Source organism: Varanus komodoensis, unplaced genomic scaffold (assembly GCF_004798865.1).
Source record: "Varanus komodoensis strain SLA01 unplaced genomic scaffold, ASM479886v1 scaffold32, whole genome shotgun sequence".
Taxonomy (NCBI): Eukaryota; Metazoa; Chordata; class Lepidosauria; order Squamata; family Varanidae; genus Varanus; species Varanus komodoensis.
The window spans coordinates 10,978,691-11,000,765 of record NW_025335798.1 but is presented as its reverse complement, the minus strand read 5'-3'; the positions used below and the strand labels follow the sequence as shown (position 1 = coordinate 11,000,765).

The following is a 22,075-nucleotide window of genomic DNA, read 5'->3' as shown; positions in this document are numbered from 1 at the left end:
ATCAAGTTTTACCACAGAGCTTCACTGTCAAGTTTTTCTTTTTGCATTTTTTCCTTCTTGCTTCTTCTTGAAGACTGCTGCAAGAAAATGATCTGCTTTTGCAAGTTTTATAACTTTCTCTGCTTGTCTACTGAGCTTTTAGAGGGTGTCTGCTTTTGATGTTGTTAAGAAGCAGGTTAAGCTTGTGACATTCACATCCTATTGCAATAAAATTTGAATACAGTGGTACCTCAGCTCACATACTTAACCTGTTCCACAACTCTGGTTGCGACCCAAATTGGTTGCGAGCCAAGTCCAATTCCTCATAAGGTTCAATGTAAATAAGGTTAATCCGTTCTGTAAATATTTTTTCATCACAAAAATTTGAAACAAATTAACAAAGAACAACAAAGTAACAAAGTACAGTACAGTAGAGGACACTAACCTAGGCGGGGGGGGGGTTATTGTTTGGAGGAAGAGTTGTGCCATTGTGATCGTGCTGGGGGGTTGGGGGGAGATGGCCGCGATTGTGATCATGCTCGTGCAGGGAAGACGGGCATGATTGCGATTGTGCTCGGGGGAGGGGGAGATGGGTGCTATCTTGATCAGGGGTGAAGATGGGCGTGATCGCACTCGTGCAGGGAAGATGACCGCGATCGCAATCATGTTCATGTGGCAACATGGCTGTGATCATGGTCATCACCCAATGTGGAGTTCGCAAACTGAGGCAAAATTTTTCTGAAATTTCTGTTCACAACCCGATTTGGTCATGAGCCGAGGCGTTCATGAGCCGAGGTACCACTGTACTTAACAACTGCAGTTTCCCATGTTATTTTCATATTACTTGTGTTGTCAGTTAGCAAGACAAGTAGTTTACCTTTCCCAATTTTCTGTGGAATTTGATGTATTTAGCAGCTGATATATACTGCAGTATGTTATTTCCTGTTTCAGTGCTTCTGTACAGTGGACAAAAAACAGATTGAGTTGTTGTTCTTATCAAGTTTATGATTTCTTATCCCATCATATTTTCCCATGCATCTGCAAGCACTGCAAGAGTACTTTGCCTTTTCCTTGCACAGATTCTCGTACACATTCATATTTTGACTCTACAAAAGGCTTGTTCCAAGAATGTCTGCTGGGCAGATTGTATGATCATCTATGTAGTGTCAGAACTTCCTGTCTGTATGCATTTTCATTGCAATGTTTGTTTAGGTAGTGGAAAATACTTTGCTGTTAGGAAAACTCTTTGTGATGTTGTCTACTTTGTTATAGACTTTTAGAAGAACATTGGGAAAAGTTACTTGCACTTCTTTCTCATTTAAATACATAATGGATTTTTAATGTCTCCAGAACTATTCTTAAATGATGCAAAGGTATGTTTTGTCATCCTAGCAGCACTTGAAAATATATTTTATTTGACAATATTTGCAAATCGCTGTTTTCACACAGGAACTTGCAGTATGGAAATGGCTCCGTATCCTATATGTTGAGCACACCATTTTGCTAAGGAGAAGGGAAAGAAGCAATATTTTAGTGGCTGCTTGACAGAAAGACTTAGCTATGCTTAAGGGTTGGTTGGCATTGCAGGAAAGAACCAGATCAGTAGGAATTAAATTATAAAGTTAATGATTATAAACTTATGCAGTTTATAGTTCAGTTTTCTGAATTTGGGTAAAATTAAATAATTGCCTCTCAAAGTAGTATACTTTCAGCTCCTTCTGCTTGTTCTGTTCTTTCTCCCAGTCCAGAGGATAGAACAGATCCACCAACCATGCCAACAAGAGGAAGCACACAAGCAAAGAAAACACTAAAGCTGCCTTCCTGCTCTTGTGACTACTCAGTGCTCCTAGTGGCAGAAATGCATGTTGCTTTTGCGTTTTAGAGCCGTGGTCCCAGTTTACAGGCTAGGATTTGCCTGCCCCGGAAGCACAAGGAATGTAATGGTTCTGAAACTGTACTAGTCTTACATGAGTATCTGTGACATAGCATTTGGAAAATATTTTGTGGGAGTTATTGTATAAGCAACATTTCATTCATTATTCTGAGATAAAATATTCTATATATTTACATTCCTTTGAAAAAACAAAACATTCTTCAGGAAAAAATAGATCCCCCCCCCCCCCGAATTGATCTCTCCCTCCCTGCTTTTTTCCTTTTTGTGAGCCTTCACAACAGGCAACATCAAGGGAGAAGTAAATAGGACCTTGGGTAGCTTCAGGGGAAGTGTGATGACTAGTACACATTCACTAGAATAATAGAAGGACATTATTGTAGGAGGGAGCTGAATCCAACTGCAACCTCATGCAGGCTGGCAAAACATGTAGCACGGTCAGCTACATCTCCACCTGGAAAAGCTGACTGGAATGTTAACCTTCACCTGATTTTGCAGCCTGAGGCATGCGGAGTTGATGGTTCTGCCTGGGACCCATCCTCTGAGTCAGAGGACAATGGCAGGACCATGCTCTGTAGAGACGTAACATTTCTGGAAGATGTGAAACCGCAGGACCACCCTCTCCATCCTTGCAGAAACAAATGCAAGGGGAAATTTGAAAACCAAGCAATTCATATTGCTTTCAGTGGTCCTTAAAGTTTTAAAGTTAATTGTTGGTTTAGGACAACCTTCCCCAACCTCTGCCCTCCAGATATTTTGGGCATCAGCTCCCATTAGCCTCAAGTAATATGGCCAGTGGTCAGGAATTCTGGCGGGCACCAGGGTGGCTACAGGTACTTTAGATTACATCCTGGTTTTGAGACCCCTAGCTGGCACTTAGCTCGACAGATGAATCACGGGCCTTAAACCTTTTATTGGATGAGTTCTTCATTGTGGCTTCTATGCATCACACGTTATGGGTGCTGAGCCTGCACAGTGCCTGTTGCTGGAAAGATTAAACAGCTTTAACGGTTTCGGCAGGAACTTCGCACCCTCCCCCCCTTAGTATAAAGGGACGGAGTGCCCGTCATTTCCCCAGTCTGCTTTCGACCACCGTTCACTGTGCTTCAGGCTCTTTTGCTCTCTGCTATTATCGCTAGATCTGGTTAAGAAGTTCTTTTCTTGTCTTCATTCCTCTTTCACTTATTGTTATATTCTATCCCAGTTTGCCGCGTTCCTATTACTCTCTGTTTTCTAACCCCTCTAGCCCCTACCCTACCCCTTTCCAATATATCCCTTCTTTCATCCTTCTTCTCCAAGTTATTAATCTCACTGTGTCCTCTTTTTCTTCTCTCGATGATGCAGCAGGCAGCTTTTCATAACTGTTCACAGTGTGGGGCTAAAATGTCCCCCATTGATCCTCATGTCCTGTCCCTCCTCTGTCTTGGGGAAGGCCACAGGACAGGTAAGTGCAGCCATTTCCAGTCTTTTACAAGACAGGCACGTAAAAATCGTGAAAAATTGTGAAAAAGCTCGGACTCAGATGACTCTAAAGAGGCATCTACTTCTCCAGATGAGGTCATCTCCACCCAGGGCCCTGGGTCTCCAGGTGACTCTCATGGAACTTTGAGTTACTCTCCCTCATGACTAAGTCTGTGGGGATAGATGTCCAAAAGCGTATCAAGCCAAACCAGGACAATATCTATGATAGTTTCAGCAAGGAAGACTCATCGTCTATTGCCCTGCCATTTATCAGCACACTTAAGCAGGCGATGACTGATACCTGGCAGCTGCCTAACCATCCTCAACCTACTTCCAACTTCCAGGTTGAGGAGATGTGCAAAGATCGGGAACAGGATCTCCCTTTCCTGTTGAAGCATCCTCAATTCGATTGTCATCAAATCCTTTCAGGGATGTCAAAATAAGGAACATGGTGGATAAAGAATGCAGGAAAATCGATATGTTGTCTTGCCACTGTAGGACTTGGTCTTCACATCTCGAGCTACGAGGCCACCATGGCTCATTTCCAATTCTTTCTCTGGCAGAAGATCGAGTCCCTTGCTGCATTCCTCCCAGACCAGCAAAAGGAATGAGCCTGTCTCTTCATCAGGGAGGCAATGCAGCTCTCCAGGCAGCAGCTCAACACAGCAAGACATCATGTCAGTTGTGGCTCTTGAGGCCTCGTCGGTGCCATCCTGCTTCATCGACACACTTAGGTTAAGATCTAGGAATCTGCCTCAGGAAACCAAGCTGCGTGTGGAGAACATGCCTCCCAGGACAGATGACAAACTGGAAAACATCCAGGAGGCCCATCTTACAGCATGACATATGGAGACTCTGTCTCAACAAAGACGTAAGTGGCTTTGGAGCAAATCTCAATACTGCTACCAGCCTTACCAACCACCATACCCATCTGGGTGCCAGCAATATGGGCAAACGCAACAGTGCAGCAACCAGCAGGATGCGCCTAGATGTCAGCAATCCATGCGCTGACCAGATTCTGACAAGCGCCCTCGCTGAGGACACGTGGAAACCTCTCCTCTCCCTCCCTCTCCTCCCTGAGCACATGTATGTCGACAAATCACGAGTGGGAACTAGATCATCGAGTCTGTCTTCTCCTGTTTCAGTGTTGGGGCACACCAGACATAGACTTGTTTGTGACCCACAACAACACTGTCTGCACGATGTATTGTTCCCGAGCAGGAATCGGCACAAGCTTGATGGGAGATGCCCTCATGATATCGTGGGAGAACAAATTCTTCTACGCCTTCCCATTGATAACGTTAATAATAAGAACAGTTGCCTAGATTTGCCAAGACGGTGCTCGTGGAATTTTCGTCACTCCATGGTGGCCCTGACAGCCCTGGTTCCCCACTCTTCTCCAACTGTCTAGCAACAAATTCTTTTGCCGACCTCAAGTCCTTCATCTTCTCACTCGGGAACATGGTGCCATCCAACATCCAGATCTACAGTCCCTGAACCTCACAGCTTGGCTTGCCCATTGACTCTCTCTTCTATATCCTTGGATGTTTTCCTTGGATTCAACTCACCTCTTGCCCTCGGGATCAGCGCCGACCTCTCTGTCTATGTCTTTAACACCATCTCAGTCTGCACCAGCATTGCCTTGAACTTTGACATCAGTACCGATGCCTTCCTCAAATCTGACTTTTCATCCTGACATTCAATTGTGCATTCACACAATCTGCCAGCCCCACTCGGTGTTGGTGACTGGGTATTTGTTACATTTATTCGGTTTTTTCCATATGATTACATATATACATATATATGTATGTATATGCCCTTTTTCGTATATACATATTACATGTATAGTCTTCTCTTTTGTCTACTTTGTCTTACTCATATTTTTTCCTATGAGAGAGGACTATACATGTAATATGTACATGTAATTTGTCCTACTGACTCTCTCCACTTGGGGGCAAATGGACAGGCTCCAGCTGACTGGGGATATGGCGGGCACTCTGCCCTTTTATACTAAGGAGGGGGAAGGTGCAGAATTCCCGCCGAAACCATTAAAGCTGTTAAATCCTCCTGGCAACAGGCACTGCACAAGCACAGCACCTATAATGTGTGAATGCAGAGATGGCCACTCAAAGAACAACAGTTACAGGTAAGCAACCTGACTTTCTGCATCAGGGTAGTGCATGCAGTTTCTTGCAGAAGGCTCCAAGTTTAATATCTTATTTTGCCTCAGACCCTGGAAAGCTGCTGAAAGTCCAAGTAGCCTGTGTTGCACTAGATACCTGGCTTTGCTTATCTTTCTCTTGCTTCCCCATTCCTTTTTCCTTTTCTATCAGAATGTGGTCAAGGACTGTCTTGTTTTTTAATCTTTGTACAATGCCCGGAAAAGGTTAAGGCACTTAAAAAGAGGAGGAGGGTGATGGTGACAATGGGTGGATTTGAACCTATGATTCATAATGCAACTTCACATGTGTTGGTATTATGTACACCACCAGGAGAGTGTGATGTATCAGTCCAAATATTCTGTAATGAGAAGTGTTCTCGGGGTTGGAACCAGACAAAACTAGTCACATTTAGTTTTCGATGAAATAAGGCTTAGTCATTACTTACTTATACCTTAGCTGGAAGTAAATGCCGCTATCTTAGAATGGGTCCAACCCTTTATCTGCTATTTTGCCTATATTATATCCATTTCTGTCATACCAATGTAAAACATAGTTTTAAAAATGACAGAGCAATTTGTAGGAAACCAGGTGAGTAGGGAAAGCATTATCTATTCAATGATTTTCTATAATTGTAACTATATTGAATTTTTTTCCTGACATAGAAAAGACCCTAATTCTTGCTGTTTATTCATTAGAAAGGCTGGTTATAACTGAGCAGCTTTTAGCTTGTCTATAGTGCATGAGTCAGTGAAAGTATCACTCAGAGGTATACAGCTGTTCCCCCATGCTGAAAAAGAGAGCATGCAGAGTCCATAATTGCACCAAGCAGCCAGCTAATGAAAATCCTCAAGGACATGAGATTTGTACAAACCACTAACTATTGCAAAGCAATTTGTATGAATCTTTGTTGCAATGTCATCTAAGATGATTATTTTGAATAGTTTCTGCACATTTGGCTCTCTGGAAGTAAAGTGCTTTGAGGCATATTCATAATTAGCTTCTTTGTATTATCACTATATAATGACTTCAGGAACAACAGCAGTCACTATAGAGGGCTGACAAATTCTAGATCTGCAAGAAACCTGAGTCACATTGCAATGGGTTTTGCTTTATTTACCTGCTTTGTTTAGTTATCCTCTGTGTTTCGTGTCTTCTGCATGACTTTCAAGTGATAGCCAGGCTTCCTGGTTTGGTATGTATGTAGGCATTATATCTCTTCAGAAACCATTTGCTAAATGCCAGAAGTTATGGGGAGAAGAACTGCCTGTTTTATTGGACATCAGCAAGGTTGTTGATCCCAGGAGAGTTCAGCCAAGTGCAAGCATGTTAAAATGCCCCACTAGTGGATAGTTTGGAAATCAGCAGTATGGAGAGCTGTTATCAGGGAGATACGGAAAGCAGAAATAGTCTTCCAGAGAAACGTATTAAAAGTACAAGAGGCAAAAGAAAGGAAACCCTGGAGCCCTTTCAAAGATGTCAGCTACACTGCTGTATGTCTCCATAACAATGTTATCCTTTGCACTGATAAGAAAACAGTTTCCTCTTCTATCGAGGCTAATCTTGGATAGTGCGCTACACTGTATAAAATGGAGTAGAGCAAAAGGAAATGGGATGGATTGCTAAACAAACAGACAAACAAAAAACACTTCAAGATATAAGTTTCCTTCCTTTTCCGGAAGACTTGACAAACTAAGGCAGTGCTGGTGAACCTGTGGCACGTGTGCCACAGCGGGCACGCAGAGCTCTCTCAGCATGCGAGCCACGTCACCCCAGCAGCTGAGCATCAGATAACAGTGCACATAGGGGCCACGCACATGTTCAGAAAGGAATAGTGGAGCCAGGCGATGACGTCACAAGCCGCAACTCATTAGCCACGATTCGTCCCAGCTTTCGCATGGCTGGTCAGTGTGCTGCCAAGGATATATATTGGCTTGGACTGGCTGTGAATTGTTTTTTCTAAACTAAAACCTCAGTTTTCAGGTTTTATTGTAGTGTTGGCACTTTGTGATAAATAAGTGGGTTTTGGGTTGCAGTTTGGGCACTCGGTCTCTAAAAGGTTTGCCATCACTGAACTAAGATATTGGAAGGAACATATGCCACATATATTGGACTCACACCATAAACTATATATCCTTCTGGCTACTCATAGTACATTAGCTCCTAAACTCTTGAATTCTAGAAGATTCAGTTTAAAAAGTTTTTAAAATTATTTTTCTATAGACATTCAAAGTTGATAGCCTTTGGCCCACATTGTTGAAGGTATCTTATTATAAGATAAAGTCATTCCACAAAGCAGAAAGCAATTTTCAAAGATTCATATCCAGCTTTTTCCCTTTTAAAGACCTCAAAGCAGCTAACATTATTCTCCTCTTCCTGCTCTCATCTTAACCCCAGAATAACAACACTGTGAGGTAGGTTGGGCTGAGAGTCTGTGACTGGCCCAAAGTCACCCAGTTGGCTCCATGGCTGAGTGGGGACAAGAAACCTCATCACCTGAATCTCAGATCTGTGCTCTTAATCACTACACCACACTGGCTTTCATTAGTACATTTTTAGTACCTCAGCATAGAACAGCAGGATTCAAGAAAATATTCCTCATGGTGCCTGTGTCCATATGTGGAAGAAGCCATCTGTAGCTTCTGGAAATGCATTTAAACCTTATAAAAGTGGAAGAAGGTAGAAATGTTCTCCAAACAATGGATTTCCCATGCTGACTTTGTCCATTCAGCTTCTGACAACCAGTTGTCCAAATCCACCATTACGATTAGCATCACCAAGTCCTGCTATCTAGCTGATGAGAGAGATTTTTGTCATTCTTCCCAGCATGCACCATTTATTTCCTGCTGTGCAAACTGGGGAATACTCAGTGAATGAAGCCCTTGTCTGCAGTGCTGAAGCAAAATATTGATCTGATGTCAACAGACTACAATCCCCTTGCTCCAGCCCCAATTCCTCCAGTTTAGTAACCTGCAGGGCGAGAAATAGCAGAGGCTGTGTTGACAGCATCCCTTTTAAATAAATTTTCTGCCAGTAATTGCTGGTGGAACATCAGCTGGTGTTTGAATAATCAAATATAAATGTAACAGAGTGGAGCCACATATTGACACAAGCTGGTGTTTCACTCTGTTTGTGGTGGCTGTACCAGGCTTTTCCTTACAATGTAGGGCTACCATGCAGTCCTTTCAGGCTTTAAATTGACAGCATGACACAGAAGGGAAGAAAATAGTTTGAAGTGAAGAGAATTGCTTTCAATAAAATTAAAGCCAATGAGAAGAAATGTGTCCTTTGAAGCTTCACCCATCCACCACCAAAGCAAATACTTTGCTTTGTTCACCACAAACGTCAACCAGAGAATAAACGTAGCAGCATAAACTAAGAGCATCCGCTTAGGGCCAGAGAGAGATTCAGTTTCAAATCCCCACTCAGCCACACAGCTCACTGATTCATGTTGGTCAAATCTATTTCTCAGCCTGATATATCACACAAGAGTTGTTGTGAAAATATAACGGAGGAGGATCATGTATCTGTGCTTAGGGGAAGCTTAGGATTTGTAACAAAATTAATAAATTATCCGTCATACAAGGAAAGAACTGTTCATTTTTCTGTTTTCTTTTTGTGTTTTTTGAATAAATGTCTTGCAGTGTCCAAGTATTAAAATATTACTGTATGTATCCTTTGGAGGAAAACACAGACTTTGCAGGGTAAAATCTGCATGAAATTTGATCTGAATCCCTACAGAGCTCATCTGTGTAATGTAAGGCAGAAAATGTAGCATCCTGTTCTGGAAAGGGACTGTGGTGCTTCACGCCACCAGCTTCCGCCAGGTTGTGCAGCTCCTCAGCCCTGCTGTCTACTCATTATGTGAGGAATTCTGCCTTGAGTACGTTCTGGATGGAGTCACACTTCCTCTAAAAGTTAAGGTCCATCGTTTTGAGGCACTCCTAGATCCAGATCTGTCACTGGAGTCATAGGTGGACTGGGTGGCTAGGAGCACCTTTTATCAGATTAGACTGATTTACCAGCTACATTATTACTACCTGCAGAGGCAGAACCTGACCATGGTTATTCATGCTCTGATAACTTCTCATTTGGACTAATGTGACATGCTCTACATGGGACTGCCTTTGAGATCGGCAGCAGAAGCCCTCCTTCGGGAACCCTCTGTGAAAGATATTGGGAGACAGAGTACCCGGACGAGGGCCTTCTCTGCGGTGGTGCCCCATCTATGGAATGCGCTCCCCAGAGTGGTCAGCCTGGTGCCATCATTATATGTTTTTCAGCGCCAGGTTAAGACCTTTTTATTACATCAATATTTTAACAAGTTTTAATATTGAATTTTATTACCATATTTTAATTGCAGCCAGAGTGGGTTGTTAATTTATGTTATACTTTTATGTATAGGTATTTTATCTTAAATAAATAAATAAAATGGTTTGGAAACTTCAACTCATTCAGAATAGGGCAGCATGTTTGCTGACGGGGACTACCCTTGGGATCATGTCATGCCAGTCTTACATCAGTTGCATTGGCTGCCGGTTGAAGTCTGGGGCCCATTTCAAAGTGCTTGTCATAACATTTCAAGCCCTAAACAGCTTGGGGTTAGGCTACTGCAGGAATGCCTTTTCCCTACCCATTCTTTAAGATTGTCTGGCCTAGGTTCTTCTTAGGGAATCCCATCCTAAAGAAACGAGGAGGTAACAATTAGGGAAAGGGCCTTTTCTGGAGTGGCGCCCTGCCTCTAAAACATGCTCCCCAGAGGGGGATGTCTGGAGCCAACTTTGTTATACTTTTGGCACCATGTGAAAACCCTTTTATTCTCCAGTCATTTTAATTGTTGAGTCACAATTTAGTTGTTTTAGTTTTTGGGTTTTATTATTTGCTGCTGTACTAAGAGGTTAAGTTGGTATAGCTGCATTGTTGTTGTCTGTTTGTGGTTATATTCTCTTGTAATATAAACTTTATTGTATTTATTAGTTTAAATTGTAAACCACCCAGACAGCCTATGAGCTATGAGATGGTATAAACATGTAATGAAGGAAGGAAGGAAGGAAGGAAGGAAGGAAGGAAGGAAGGAAGGAAGGAATAAGGTTCTGGCACTGGTGTACAAAGTCCTGAACAACTTTGGACCAGGATACCTGACGCAGCACCTTCTTCCTTACCAATCTGCCTGGTCACTGAAGTCATTGGTGAACCTTCTCCTGGTAGTTCCACAAGGAGCCATGGCCTGACTGGAGTCTACCAGGAGAAGATCCTTCTGTGTGGCAGCCCCATTTCTATGGAATTCTCTGCCTTGGAAGGTCAGGCAGCCACCAAGACTGGGCTGGTTTGGTGCCTGCTGAAGACAGTGTTATTTCAGGAAGCCTTTTGCTGCAGACCAGCCATTGTCTTATAGTTGCTTACTTTTTAAATGTTTTAAATGTATTGCTTTTATTCTTTTATTTGTTTTAACCTTATACTATTCACCAATTTGGAATCTGTTTGGATGTAGAATGGAATAAAATACTGTAAATAAGCAAACAAAGGAGCTGGAACACTTCAAAATCAGTTTTCCACCATGCATATGCAGACTTTGCCCTGAAGATGTCCATACCTAATGCGCACATGTTAGGATGTACACCTAATCCACGCATGTACGATACAGGTCCATTGCACAGCCTGTTTCTTTGTGTGAGGCCCCTCTGAGTGATTCATGGATAGAGGCGGGTATGTAGAATTAGGATTTTGTTTCCGTACCAGAGAAAGTGAATGGAGACTGAGCATCAGTAAAGTTGGCAAGACAGGGTGAGATATCATCTTGCATGGGAGAAGGCTGTCTTAGTGGCTGCCCTCAAATTACGGAATGATATTTCCAGTAGGACCTGCCATGTACCCACTTTGTTACCTTTTTGGTGGCAGGTTGGGACATTCCTCTTCTCCCAGGCAGTTGGCATCCTATGATAAGGTTTTTAATTCAGGTCCTTGATTTATTATGATTGTTTAGCTGTGTGTGTGTTGGGGGGGGCTTCCAGTTTATATATTTCTATGTAAATGTTTTTATATTATTTAGAATATTGAATTGGTACAGTTTTTAATCTCTGTAAGCCACCCACAGAACTTTGGCTATTGAGTGCTATAGAAGTGTTAGAAATTAAATGATCCTGATAGGTTGGGCAACAGAAAGAAAGTGAAAACCAAACATGGAAATAATGGTTCTGTACTTTGCTAGTGTTTCTATAAGCACAGTGTTCAAACAGACACAACCCAGTCATGAAAACCCCATATGCATCCATTGCCTGGCATGAAAGCAATCATGTGGACTTTATTCTAAAATCAAAACAATCATCTGAAAAGAGGAGGGGTCACGCAGCTGCATCAGAGGAATCAGATCATGACAAATAACTTTCCATAAGCAGAAATGGTGGAAAGCTTTTGGTTAATATGTGGCTTTTGTATATGTCCAAATGATGAACTTAAGCCTGGTTTGAACCTGAGTTAAGTGCTTGTGCATATCAACTTCTTTAAATAAAGTACTGGATGTGACTGTTCTTTTGGGCACTGCCTGGCAGCTGCAATGGGGGGTGGGGGGTGGGATGACCATGTCAAAGGTTGTTGCTGCTGTTGTTATTATTGAGAGGACAGATCTTACAGATCCTTAAACAAAAGGGAGACAAAAGGAAAATGGAAGTAGGAGTAAGCAGGGAAATAATATATTATTTCAATCTCATGTACTTAGGCTTAGTTAGGGTACTTGGGTCAAGGGTAGAGATGGATGAGAAAGTAATTTCACCTCCCTTTTAATGAGAAACTTGTCCATTTGGCATCTCCTGGAACTAAATGCAGTTTGTGGTCGATTCCTGTCCATTTCTGAGCTTGTCATGCAATTAATAAAGTAAAAAAGCAAAATGGTCAAAATCAGTGTACATTTGAAAAATGTACTTGAAAGTAATGTGTAGTTTTGAAAAATGTGCACAAACATGCTTTAATCAAAGGGTTATGTATGTGTATGGGTCTAAGCTGAGCAGAACTGATGTATCATTCTGGGAAAATGGGTGTGCTATATTCTGTGTGGGGTGATATTTGGAAAGCACAGATGAGTTTAGACTCCACCTGACTCGCCCGTTCCTATTCTAGAGCAGTGCTTCAAGCATTTTTAAGTGGACTTGCCTGTAAACTTTTTCATTGGGAACTCTTTTGTATAACGAAGTCCACTTTCCAAAGCCTTCTTTCCCCTCTGGGGCAAAAAACACAAGACGTCCATCAGTACTTAATATGCCATGAGATTTGCTTCTATTTTTCAATGAATATGTTGCTGACTATAACAGTGGTTCCTAACCTTTTCTATGTCCTGCACCCCTAAAAAATGTTTGATTTATGTTCACACCCACTGCAAAAGTAATATATTCGAACATGAAGAAGTCAAATTTCCAATTTTGAACCATAAATTGAACCACAAAACGGGTGAACAAATTGAACTAAAAAATAAGCTTTTAAGTCAGTGCATAAAATTCAAATATAAATAGAGCAATTAGAAAAAATTGTAAACAGTAAAATTAATCCCAATTGTGAACATAAAATTTGATTTTTATTTCTTTGTTTGTTTGTTCCTGCTTCTCATTCACAATTTTGTCAAAATGCAGAACTTTCTTGCTGATTCTGATACAAAAGTCTGGCTGTGGATTCAGACAACTCCTAGATTATGTCTTGATTGAAAAAAGAGAACGGAATCTAAATGCAAACAAAACTATAATAATTTTATTATTGGGGTAATTTTTGGCAAAAAAAAGGTAATTTGCCAACATTGGCAAATCATGACATGGCCTTCCTCTTTGTCACACCTCCTGAAATGCCATCTTGCACATCCTGGCAGTGAGGACACCCAAGTTCGGAACCTCTGGGCTAGAATTTAGGCAGGGCTTGTAAAAATAGAGGGAAGGGACTGCATAACACTTGGGCTGTGCTATGAAATTTTTGAAGTCCTTGAAATGGGGCAGGCAGAGAAGGCTTACATTGTGCAACTTACTGACAAACACATTGTGTTTTGTCTCTGCTTTTGTGTCCTAGAGTCTATTTCTGCCTGTTAATCAGCTAAATCTACTTTCAGTTTTGTCACCAAACTGGGATATGAAGGCTACAGGGACAGTGTGTCTTTTCCTGCTTGCTTGCTACATAACTTCTGAGTGGCACTCTGACATTGTAGAATAGCACAATTGCACAAGTGGCAAAGAGTTTTTCTTTTGCTTTTATGAATAATATTTCATTTTCTTGCCTTGAGAAATATCTCCATAAACCTTGTTTAAGAACAGAAGTAGAGGGTCCTGATACTGCCTAAAGAACATAGAAACAGCCATGAGTAGGAATAGCAACCATACAACAAATGCTTAGCTGTTAATCTGCTGTACCTGCATTTAGTTTATTACAGAATTGAGATCCGAGCTTTACCCAAAGAGCTTTCTTTTGCTGTTTTTTCTGCCACCCAACCTATAGGACAGCATCAACTATAGCAGAACAAGTAGAAAAATATGTTTGGTTTAATTTACAGAAATAATATTCCACTTTTTCTACTGTTAAAAAAACCAGGAAAGTTTAAAAAATGAAAGTGGGACTGGAGGATTACAACATCATCTAGAAACTCATAAACAAAAAGTAAATTTTGAGGTGGGATTGGCAGGAAGGAAAGGCAGCGAGGAGGTGTTTTCACTGTGCCATTCTGGGAAGTAGTTAGATGCACAAGGGGCAGCAAGTGTGAAAGGGCAGAATCATTGCACTGAGCAGGAGGCTGGAATGGATGAGCCAGGTAGATCCCAGGTGGGGCTGTGCTTGGGATCCCATTTTGCAGTAATTGATTGGTACAGTGCAGTTATTTTTTGAGTAACAGGTGATCCTGCCCTTGGAGGAAAGTGCTTGTATTGTTTGGCATCTTTTGGTGCTTTTACGTCCTGTCTTTCCTAGTCCTTGTGCAGTTCTTGTATTACCTTCATGAGCAGTCTGGACCAATATGTTAAGTGGAAGGTATGCTAGATCTGAGAGAAATCCATTTCATTTCCTGTGGAAACTCAGCTTCTGCTTTCTGGTTGAATTTCATCCCTTTATAAGGATGAGCACTTGTTTTGTCAGGAAGGGTGGGGATCAGGGAAAAATCTCATTTATAAGAGCTCATCTCTAGACTCATGGTAGGCACTGTTTCAGGAATGCCTAATTCAAAGTCGGTGAGTGTTGACTTTCCTAATATTATGGCAGAGTGATTTGCAAAGTCACTGACCTTAGTGGTGTGCAAAAGGCACTGGGGACATGGACAACTGTTTTTCTGTGATGCTTTAAGCCTTGAAGAATTCTTTATAATTAACTGCTGCATTGATGAGACAGTTTGCCAGTGCTGTGAAATATTGCAGACTTGGTCCCTGGTGGCCCCAACAGGTGAACACCAGGTCATAAGTTAACAGTGTGTGAAACTGACAGATAAAGGAGGATGTGGCACTGAGCTAAGTGTGAAGTAAATGGATATCATGCTGCAGCAATTACCACATTCTCAGTTTTTAAAAATTGGTGCTTTAAAGGTGTATCCAGGAAGGTGCACCACCATCTGTTACACTTGTAGAAGGGGCAGATCAGTCTGCATCACATTCCATTATCATCTTCTGCTCTCTGCTTGCTGCTGCTAAACTGATTTATTGTGTGCTCACGATTCTTCACTTATGTTAGATTGCAGGGGCTTTACACAATGCAATCCTCCTCCAAGCCTTGCCTGCCCTTTGCAGTTATTTTCATGCTGCTTGCTAGAAGGAGGATAATCAGCTATTTTTTAGCTATCACACCAAAGCAAGCCTGTATATTTCAGCCACGACACTATACCACAGAATTGCTGGATTGTGGTACACCATGTGGTTGTATAACAGAACACATAGGAAGGCAGGGAAAGAAAAGCTGCAGGAAAAAAAACCATGTGTAAAGGGCACACTCCAACTCCGGCAAAGAAAATGAAAGAAGACGCCTCAGTGAAGCAGCAAGTTACGCATCTCCCATAGAGAAGCCTTTATTCTCCACAAAGGGTCCTTTCCTTGTTAAAGAGCTACAGAAACCCTCATTTGGTATTTACCTCATTTGGTGTTACATTTTTGTAGAATTGAGAACAAATATGGCAATTGTACATGTTTGACTGTTTTATATTATTCTAATGATATTTGCAAGCCAGCTTCAGTTCCGAATTTGTGGGAAGGCTGATATAAATTCCTAAACACATAGGCCTTGATATAATGTTATGCTGTTATGCATGAAAGCTTTCTATTCCTTTGGTTTGAAATGAAAATTAGAGCCTATCTTGAAATATAAGGCAGTGGGAGAGAAAGAAACACTAACTTATTTTAATCTCTCTTGCCATATATGCAGATTGGAAAGTACTAATAACTATAATCAACCATCATACCTTTATATGATTTTGAGCTTGTCACAGGTCATCATCCCAAAATGTCTGTTCAGTTTTCAACACAACAGTTAAAGACATCTGATTGTTAGCAGACCAACAGCAAAGTGTTCCCATAAGTGCCAATGCATAATAGTTTTGTAAGGAGTATATTTATAAGTATATGTCAAGGTGCAATTCAATAAGTTGAATATAGTTCTGAGACTCTACTTAAAATAAATGAAACTTTCTAAACAGAGGCACTTGCCTTCAGGACACTGGCAGATACTATGTGATCTTCAGAGTCTATCCAGAGTGAGGAAGAGTGACCCTATATTGTCCTAGAACATTTCAAATGCAAGCCCTTTGTTTCTAAGCAGTAACATATCATAATATAGGATTTGCCAGATTCTGTGTGGCTGAGATATTTTGGCATGTACTAGAGTCAGATAAACTTGGTCCATAGTTTTGTTAAAGAGAGAGAAAGAGAGAGTTGGTCCAGGTACCCATGATTCATAGAATGAGATGGTCTTAACTCTCACAAATGGGGAAAAGAAGGTGTGTTTTTTCACCCCATGGATCTCCTGTAACCCTTTGCATCCTGCAGACATACATTTTAGTGGATCAGCCCCCCCCCCCCCCCCCCCCCCCCCCCCCCCCCCCCCGCCCCGGAATACTGTGAGAGGTGCCATCAGGTTGCAGGCAGAAATAACCTACCCTGTTCCATTTACGGATGGCTTTGCAGAATCCAGCCCATGACATTGGTGCTACAGTTCTGCGATCATTTCCTGCAAATCTTGAAGTGCAGGAGTAAGGACCAAAGTAGGCATGTGAGGGCTGGAGTTCCATTAATCATGGTTTTATCATGGTTGCCACAGTCCTGTAGAGACATAGAGTTAGCGGTGTGAATCCAAAAGCAGAAGTGACCTGTAGGCAGGAAGAGAGGAATCTGTGCATTTTCCTGTACCTCACATTGCTACAACCCTGTACCCAAGCACTTTTGGGTCAGCTGGAGTAACTCCTAGTATTAATACTTAGGCAGCCACTTCCTCATTGCCAAAAAGGAAGAACTGCTCTCCAGAGAGGAGGGTAAGAGGGCAGAGACTTGCCAGTTGATAAGAATTGCTCTGATTAAATAGAAACAGGCAATGTCTCCTTGTAGAGGGGAAGACTGCAGCCAGGTAACCCATGCATCTGTGACTCATCTGCTATCCATGAGACCCCAGCTCCCCCTCTTTAGGGAGGTTTGTTTTAAAACTGGACTTGGACTTGACAGGCCTTCACACTGCAGACTCCTCCAAATACAGGACTGTCTTCTTTGTACACTAGAACATGTGGTTACCCTACACCAAACAGCCCCTTCAGGGACCATCTATGGAAGGAGAGTCTGCAGGGGGCTAAACCGCAGAGGGCTGGGTGGGTTTCTCACTCCTTAGCTGGATACCCCTTTTGCTCTCAAAATGGCACCCCTCCCTTTGTATGATATGTAGAGCTGTTCTGTGTTTATCAGCATGTAAAGTTTGGAGTTAGATTTGGGAGTTAATACGGTAGCTGCTAGGCAAGATCCAGTGGTCCAACTTGGAAAGAAAAAATCCTGGAAGCGGCTGGCAAAGGAAATTCCTCTATGTGGTACCTAGGGTGACCTCACAATTCTCTGGACATCCGAGAAATAAGACAAGGGGACTCCCAGAGAATTCAGGCCCAGGCCCAGCTATGGAGCAGCAGCTGCTATTTAGGTCAGCTGCTTTGGATATGAGAAACATGGAGGCTTGGAAAAACATATCTTCCAGGGAATTGCATAGCAAAAAGCAGCAGTGATGCATCCTGCATATCACTTCTTTTGCTGAACCTAGCAGCTCCTTCTAAACCTACCAAACCTTTTAAATTATCTGAACTCTGACTAAAAACCTTTAGGTAAGGTAAGGAAGGGAGGATTTCCTAATATTATGGATATTATTTCCATAGTATCTCCCAAAGCTATTTGAGGAGTGTCTGTGGGGTTCACAGTGGAAATGTGAACAGAAATGACCTGGTGCTCCTGCCCACCATTCCAGTTTTTGTAGGTGTTGGCTTTATTATTATTAATTAATTCTTATTCAGATTTGGATTAACCTACCAGTTGTAGGCCATCTAGATGTTTTGGCCTACAACATTCATCCACCCTAGGCAACATAGCCCGTGGCAAGGCATCATGGGATTTGTAGGCCAAAACATCTAGTGGGCCATCAACTGCTTACTCTTAATATATACTATCAACTGATATTTGCTATAATAGGGTCTGCTGTAGTGTAATTTTATATAAATGACTCTGAGTAGATTATGCATTTTTTTAGCTCCTTGACAAACTTCCGTAAAGCTTCTGAGAGCTCAGATGGTAGTAGCCCTTACCATCAGGAAAAACACATGGTGTGGGGAAAACTTCATATCTGGTAACCAAACCAGCATGAAAATATCCAAGAAGACTATCACACCACAGACAGAGATAGTGACAGAACAGCAAGATGTGTGATTGGGTGCCTTTATGAAAAGTTAAACATGTAGCGCATTATTGTCATGCTTGCTGTTGTTGAAGATAATCTTCCTCAAGCAGAAAGCAATAGCAGTCATACTTATATTATCTCAGGCCAGTGTAAGAATATGGACTTTTGAACCTGGTATTGTTCTTATTCTGGTTCCTAGAGAGTAATCATTTCTGTCTTTCTCCCCTTCCCCTTCCACTGCAGCTGGTGTCCAACATCCTCATCTTCACCTGCACGAACATTGTTGGGGTGTGCACACACTACCCAGCAGAGGTGTCCCAAAGACAGGCATTCCAGGAGACCAGGGAATGCATTCAGGCTCGCCTGCATTCTCAGAGGGAAAACCAGCAGCAGGTAAATGATGGTTCTGGTGGAGACGCCGCCGAGGATGCGATCGCCATTTGTGTTTGCATGACCATTCCTTGGACACACTGTTCCAAGCTTTTCCATGTGGCCAGATGGGATTTTATTTATTTTATTTTATTTAAAATTTTTGTACACTGTCCCAACACTGATGTCTCAAGACAGTTTCCGAGAACACCAATAAAATAGGATAAAGAGATAAAAGAAGCACAGCATCCAATAATAAATATGAAACCACAAATTAAGACAATTAACAGTTAAAATAGTGGAAAAATAAAAGGGATTTCACCTGGCGCCGAAAGGAAAAAAGTGTTGGTGCCAGGTGAACCTCTCTGGGGAGCATGTTCCACAGTCGGGGCGCCACCACAGAGGAGGCCCTCCTCCAGGTAACCACCCTCCTAATCTTTTTCAAGGAGGGCTCCTGAAGAAGGACCTCTGCCTCCAATCTCTAGGGGCAGGAGGGCACAGAGGGAAGAAGGGATGCAGAATGCTCCAGTAACTGACTGATGCAGTAATTTGATAGCATTCCGCCTTTAATGCCCTTTGTGGTGAATCCCTCAGGATTAAAGAAGCAAAACATTCCCAGGACTGTGATGATGCCCTTCCAGGCCCAAGGCTGAGCATTGCCCAAACAACACCCAAACTTGAACTGGAAGCTTCAGAATTTCTACCAGATTATGATAAATGGTTAGGCTGCCTGGGTAAGTGGCCACCATCTCATCTGGAAAACATCCTAGCCCAGAAGACTGGGAGTTCTGAGCAGCTTCCCAAAGGGAGCTTCCTAGCTCCACCACTGGTGGGCCAGCATAGAGCACCACTTTGCACAGAGGCAGATTTGTGCGTCGATTTATTAACTTTAATCAGCAAAATCCCTCTGTGAGTGCAGCTCACAGTACAGCGTCCCTGAGCTATTTAGCAGATTTTAAGAAGCATCTAGGAATTCCCATGAAACAACCGTCTCCCTGTGTAGAAAGAAATTAATTCAGACACAGATCTGACATAAGCAACTGGCAAAGCTCCATGGAGTGGGCCAGTCAGATTACTGTGTCAGGCAGCATCTGGCGGCACTCACATGCTGCGTATCATGTCTCTTGCATCCAACTCCCTGCCCATGTCTGGCATAAGGACAGAACTGGAATCGGCTTATGGAAACTTGCCTGTATATAAATATCTTTGCTGAGACCGGGACCACTGCAGCCCACATGTCTCGCTGATTGAAACTCCTGGCTCTAATAGGCACAGTAAATATTTTAGTGCTCTTCAATGTCTGGAACAAAATGAAATATTATGCCACCTTTAAATTTTGGGTTCTTTCTGGCCTCACACAGATACTGGGAAAGGCCATTGGTAGGGCTTAACTTCTGAGCCATGCATGCAGCTGTGTGCTTATTGCCAGGTAGGCTTCCTAGACATCATGCACACAGATAATTATAGTGCATGATGGGGCCACAGGTTACTTTCATGCTTCTGTTAATGTGCAAAGAGAGAAGGCACATAGGCTTCCAGCAATGAGATGGTATGTATGCATCATACTGGTGGGAGAGGAGGAAGGCTCAGCTTTCCATGTTCACATTTTATTTCAAGAATAAAGCAAGCAAGCACAATTCCTCTGTTGTTGGCTGTCTATTCTGAATGCCCTGAGTCTTCGCTTAATGTGTGCATGGCATCAGGCTTGTTGGGAGTTGGGCTTGCAGCCATATAACAAATGGATGAAGGTATATTGAATGGACCTCAAGTCTGGTGGCTCTGGTGGTGACATCATGGAGTAGCAAGGAACAATGTGCAGTCAGCATGCATTTGGTGTTTCTCCTACCCTGGCAGTACAGCAGCCTTGGGAAGCTGCTGCCATTTGGAGAGGTCCACTGCTATGAAGGGCAGATCACTGGAACTAGAAAAAAGTTTGTTCCATTATGATGTCACCTGCTGTCGCTGAATGATTGAGCGGAATGAGATCCTGGATGCCCTGATAGGGGTTGGCTTTGTGGGAAATGTTCTTGGTGTTGCCCATCCAGTCCAGGGCCAGTGGCTTCCTTTTGCTGACCTGGGATGCAAAGCACTATGTGTTTGCATTGTGAAATAGAGCAGCTGTGTTAATGGGCTCATCTGTCTTATTCCACAGGAGCGCCTCCTGCTCTCTGTACTTCCTCGCCATGTTGCCATGGAGATGAAAGCTGACATTAATGCCAAAAAAGAAGATATGATGTTTCATAAAATTTACATCCAGAAGCATGACAATGTCAGGTAAGGGAAAAGGGACACAGGCAGGATGCAGTATCGTTCTATATGTAGCAGTTTTAAAAATAAACTGAAAACAAGACAAAGCAAATGAATGTCCCAGAATCAGTTTCCGGTTGCCTTATACTTTTATCATAACTCAAAATGGGGAGTAAGTAGACCTGTTTCAGGGATTCTTTCTTTTCTTCAAGGGTAAAGAGGGTACTGTGGAACCAGAGTGGCAGCAAACATCAATTTCTGCCCATTTCTGCAAAGGTTGGGAGAGGGGGTGGGCAGAGAGAAAAGCTAGCCTGGTTACTGGGCAAAGGCTCTGTCAGGGGAACATATGGCTGTTGCTGGGTTCCAAGTCCCATCAGCCCCCTCTATTGGCTGTGCTGGCCAGGGCTGCCGGAAGATGCCACCTGATAGCATCTGGATGACTTTACACTCCATGCTTCTGAGACAGGGAATAGAGAGTGCATGTTTTATTCAACCAGGCTTGAGTCTGAATTGCATCCTGTTAGGGAACCAGTAAAGCACTTTGAGGTTGTTTTTTGACGTGCAGTACTCAGAAAAGAGTCTCAATAGAAAAGGTACCAAGGAGATAGCATGCTTTCCTATTCCTGCTATTTTAAAATTCCTTCAGTCCATGCATCATATGCTACTTCATAATATTCCGTGTGGGATATTATGTACTTGTACAGCAGTGATTGCATGCATTGTTGGGCTACACAAAGCACCCAAAAGCCGGGGGCTTTCTTTCAAAATGGCTGGGTCCCCAGTGATGCAAATCAGTAAACAAGTGCACAAACTATTTCAGCAGAAGTGCTTGGATTCACTAACTTAGTCTCATTGGATTAACTGAAAATCAGCTGAAATCAAAGCATTACAGTGAAACTGATCTTCACATTGCAGCCTATGCTTTTTAATTAGAAGTAACCTGGCTTACTTGGCCTCCTTGACTCTGGACTTATATCTATTTGGCCCTTTTAAGTGGTATTTTAAACAAGGCTTTCAAGATCAGAGTCCTCAGATAGCAGCCTCACTGGATTTAATCCCCATTTATGAATGCCATGTAAACAAACAACTACTTTTAAGAGGAGGCCAATTT

General features: G+C 42.4%; 1 protein-coding gene across 1 annotated transcript in view; it reads left to right on the top strand.

The window, feature by feature from the left end:
- Positions 1–22,075, top strand: part of ADCY5 (adenylate cyclase 5) — a 276,967-nt gene that overhangs the window by 153,988 nt on the left and 100,904 nt on the right. The window contains exons 2-3 of the mRNA XM_044438027.1: positions 18,592–18,741; positions 20,870–20,991. Of these exons, the coding sequence (XP_044293962.1) occupies positions 18,592–18,741; positions 20,870–20,991 (272 nt within the window). The remainder of the gene's footprint in view (positions 1–18,591; positions 18,742–20,869; positions 20,992–22,075) is intronic.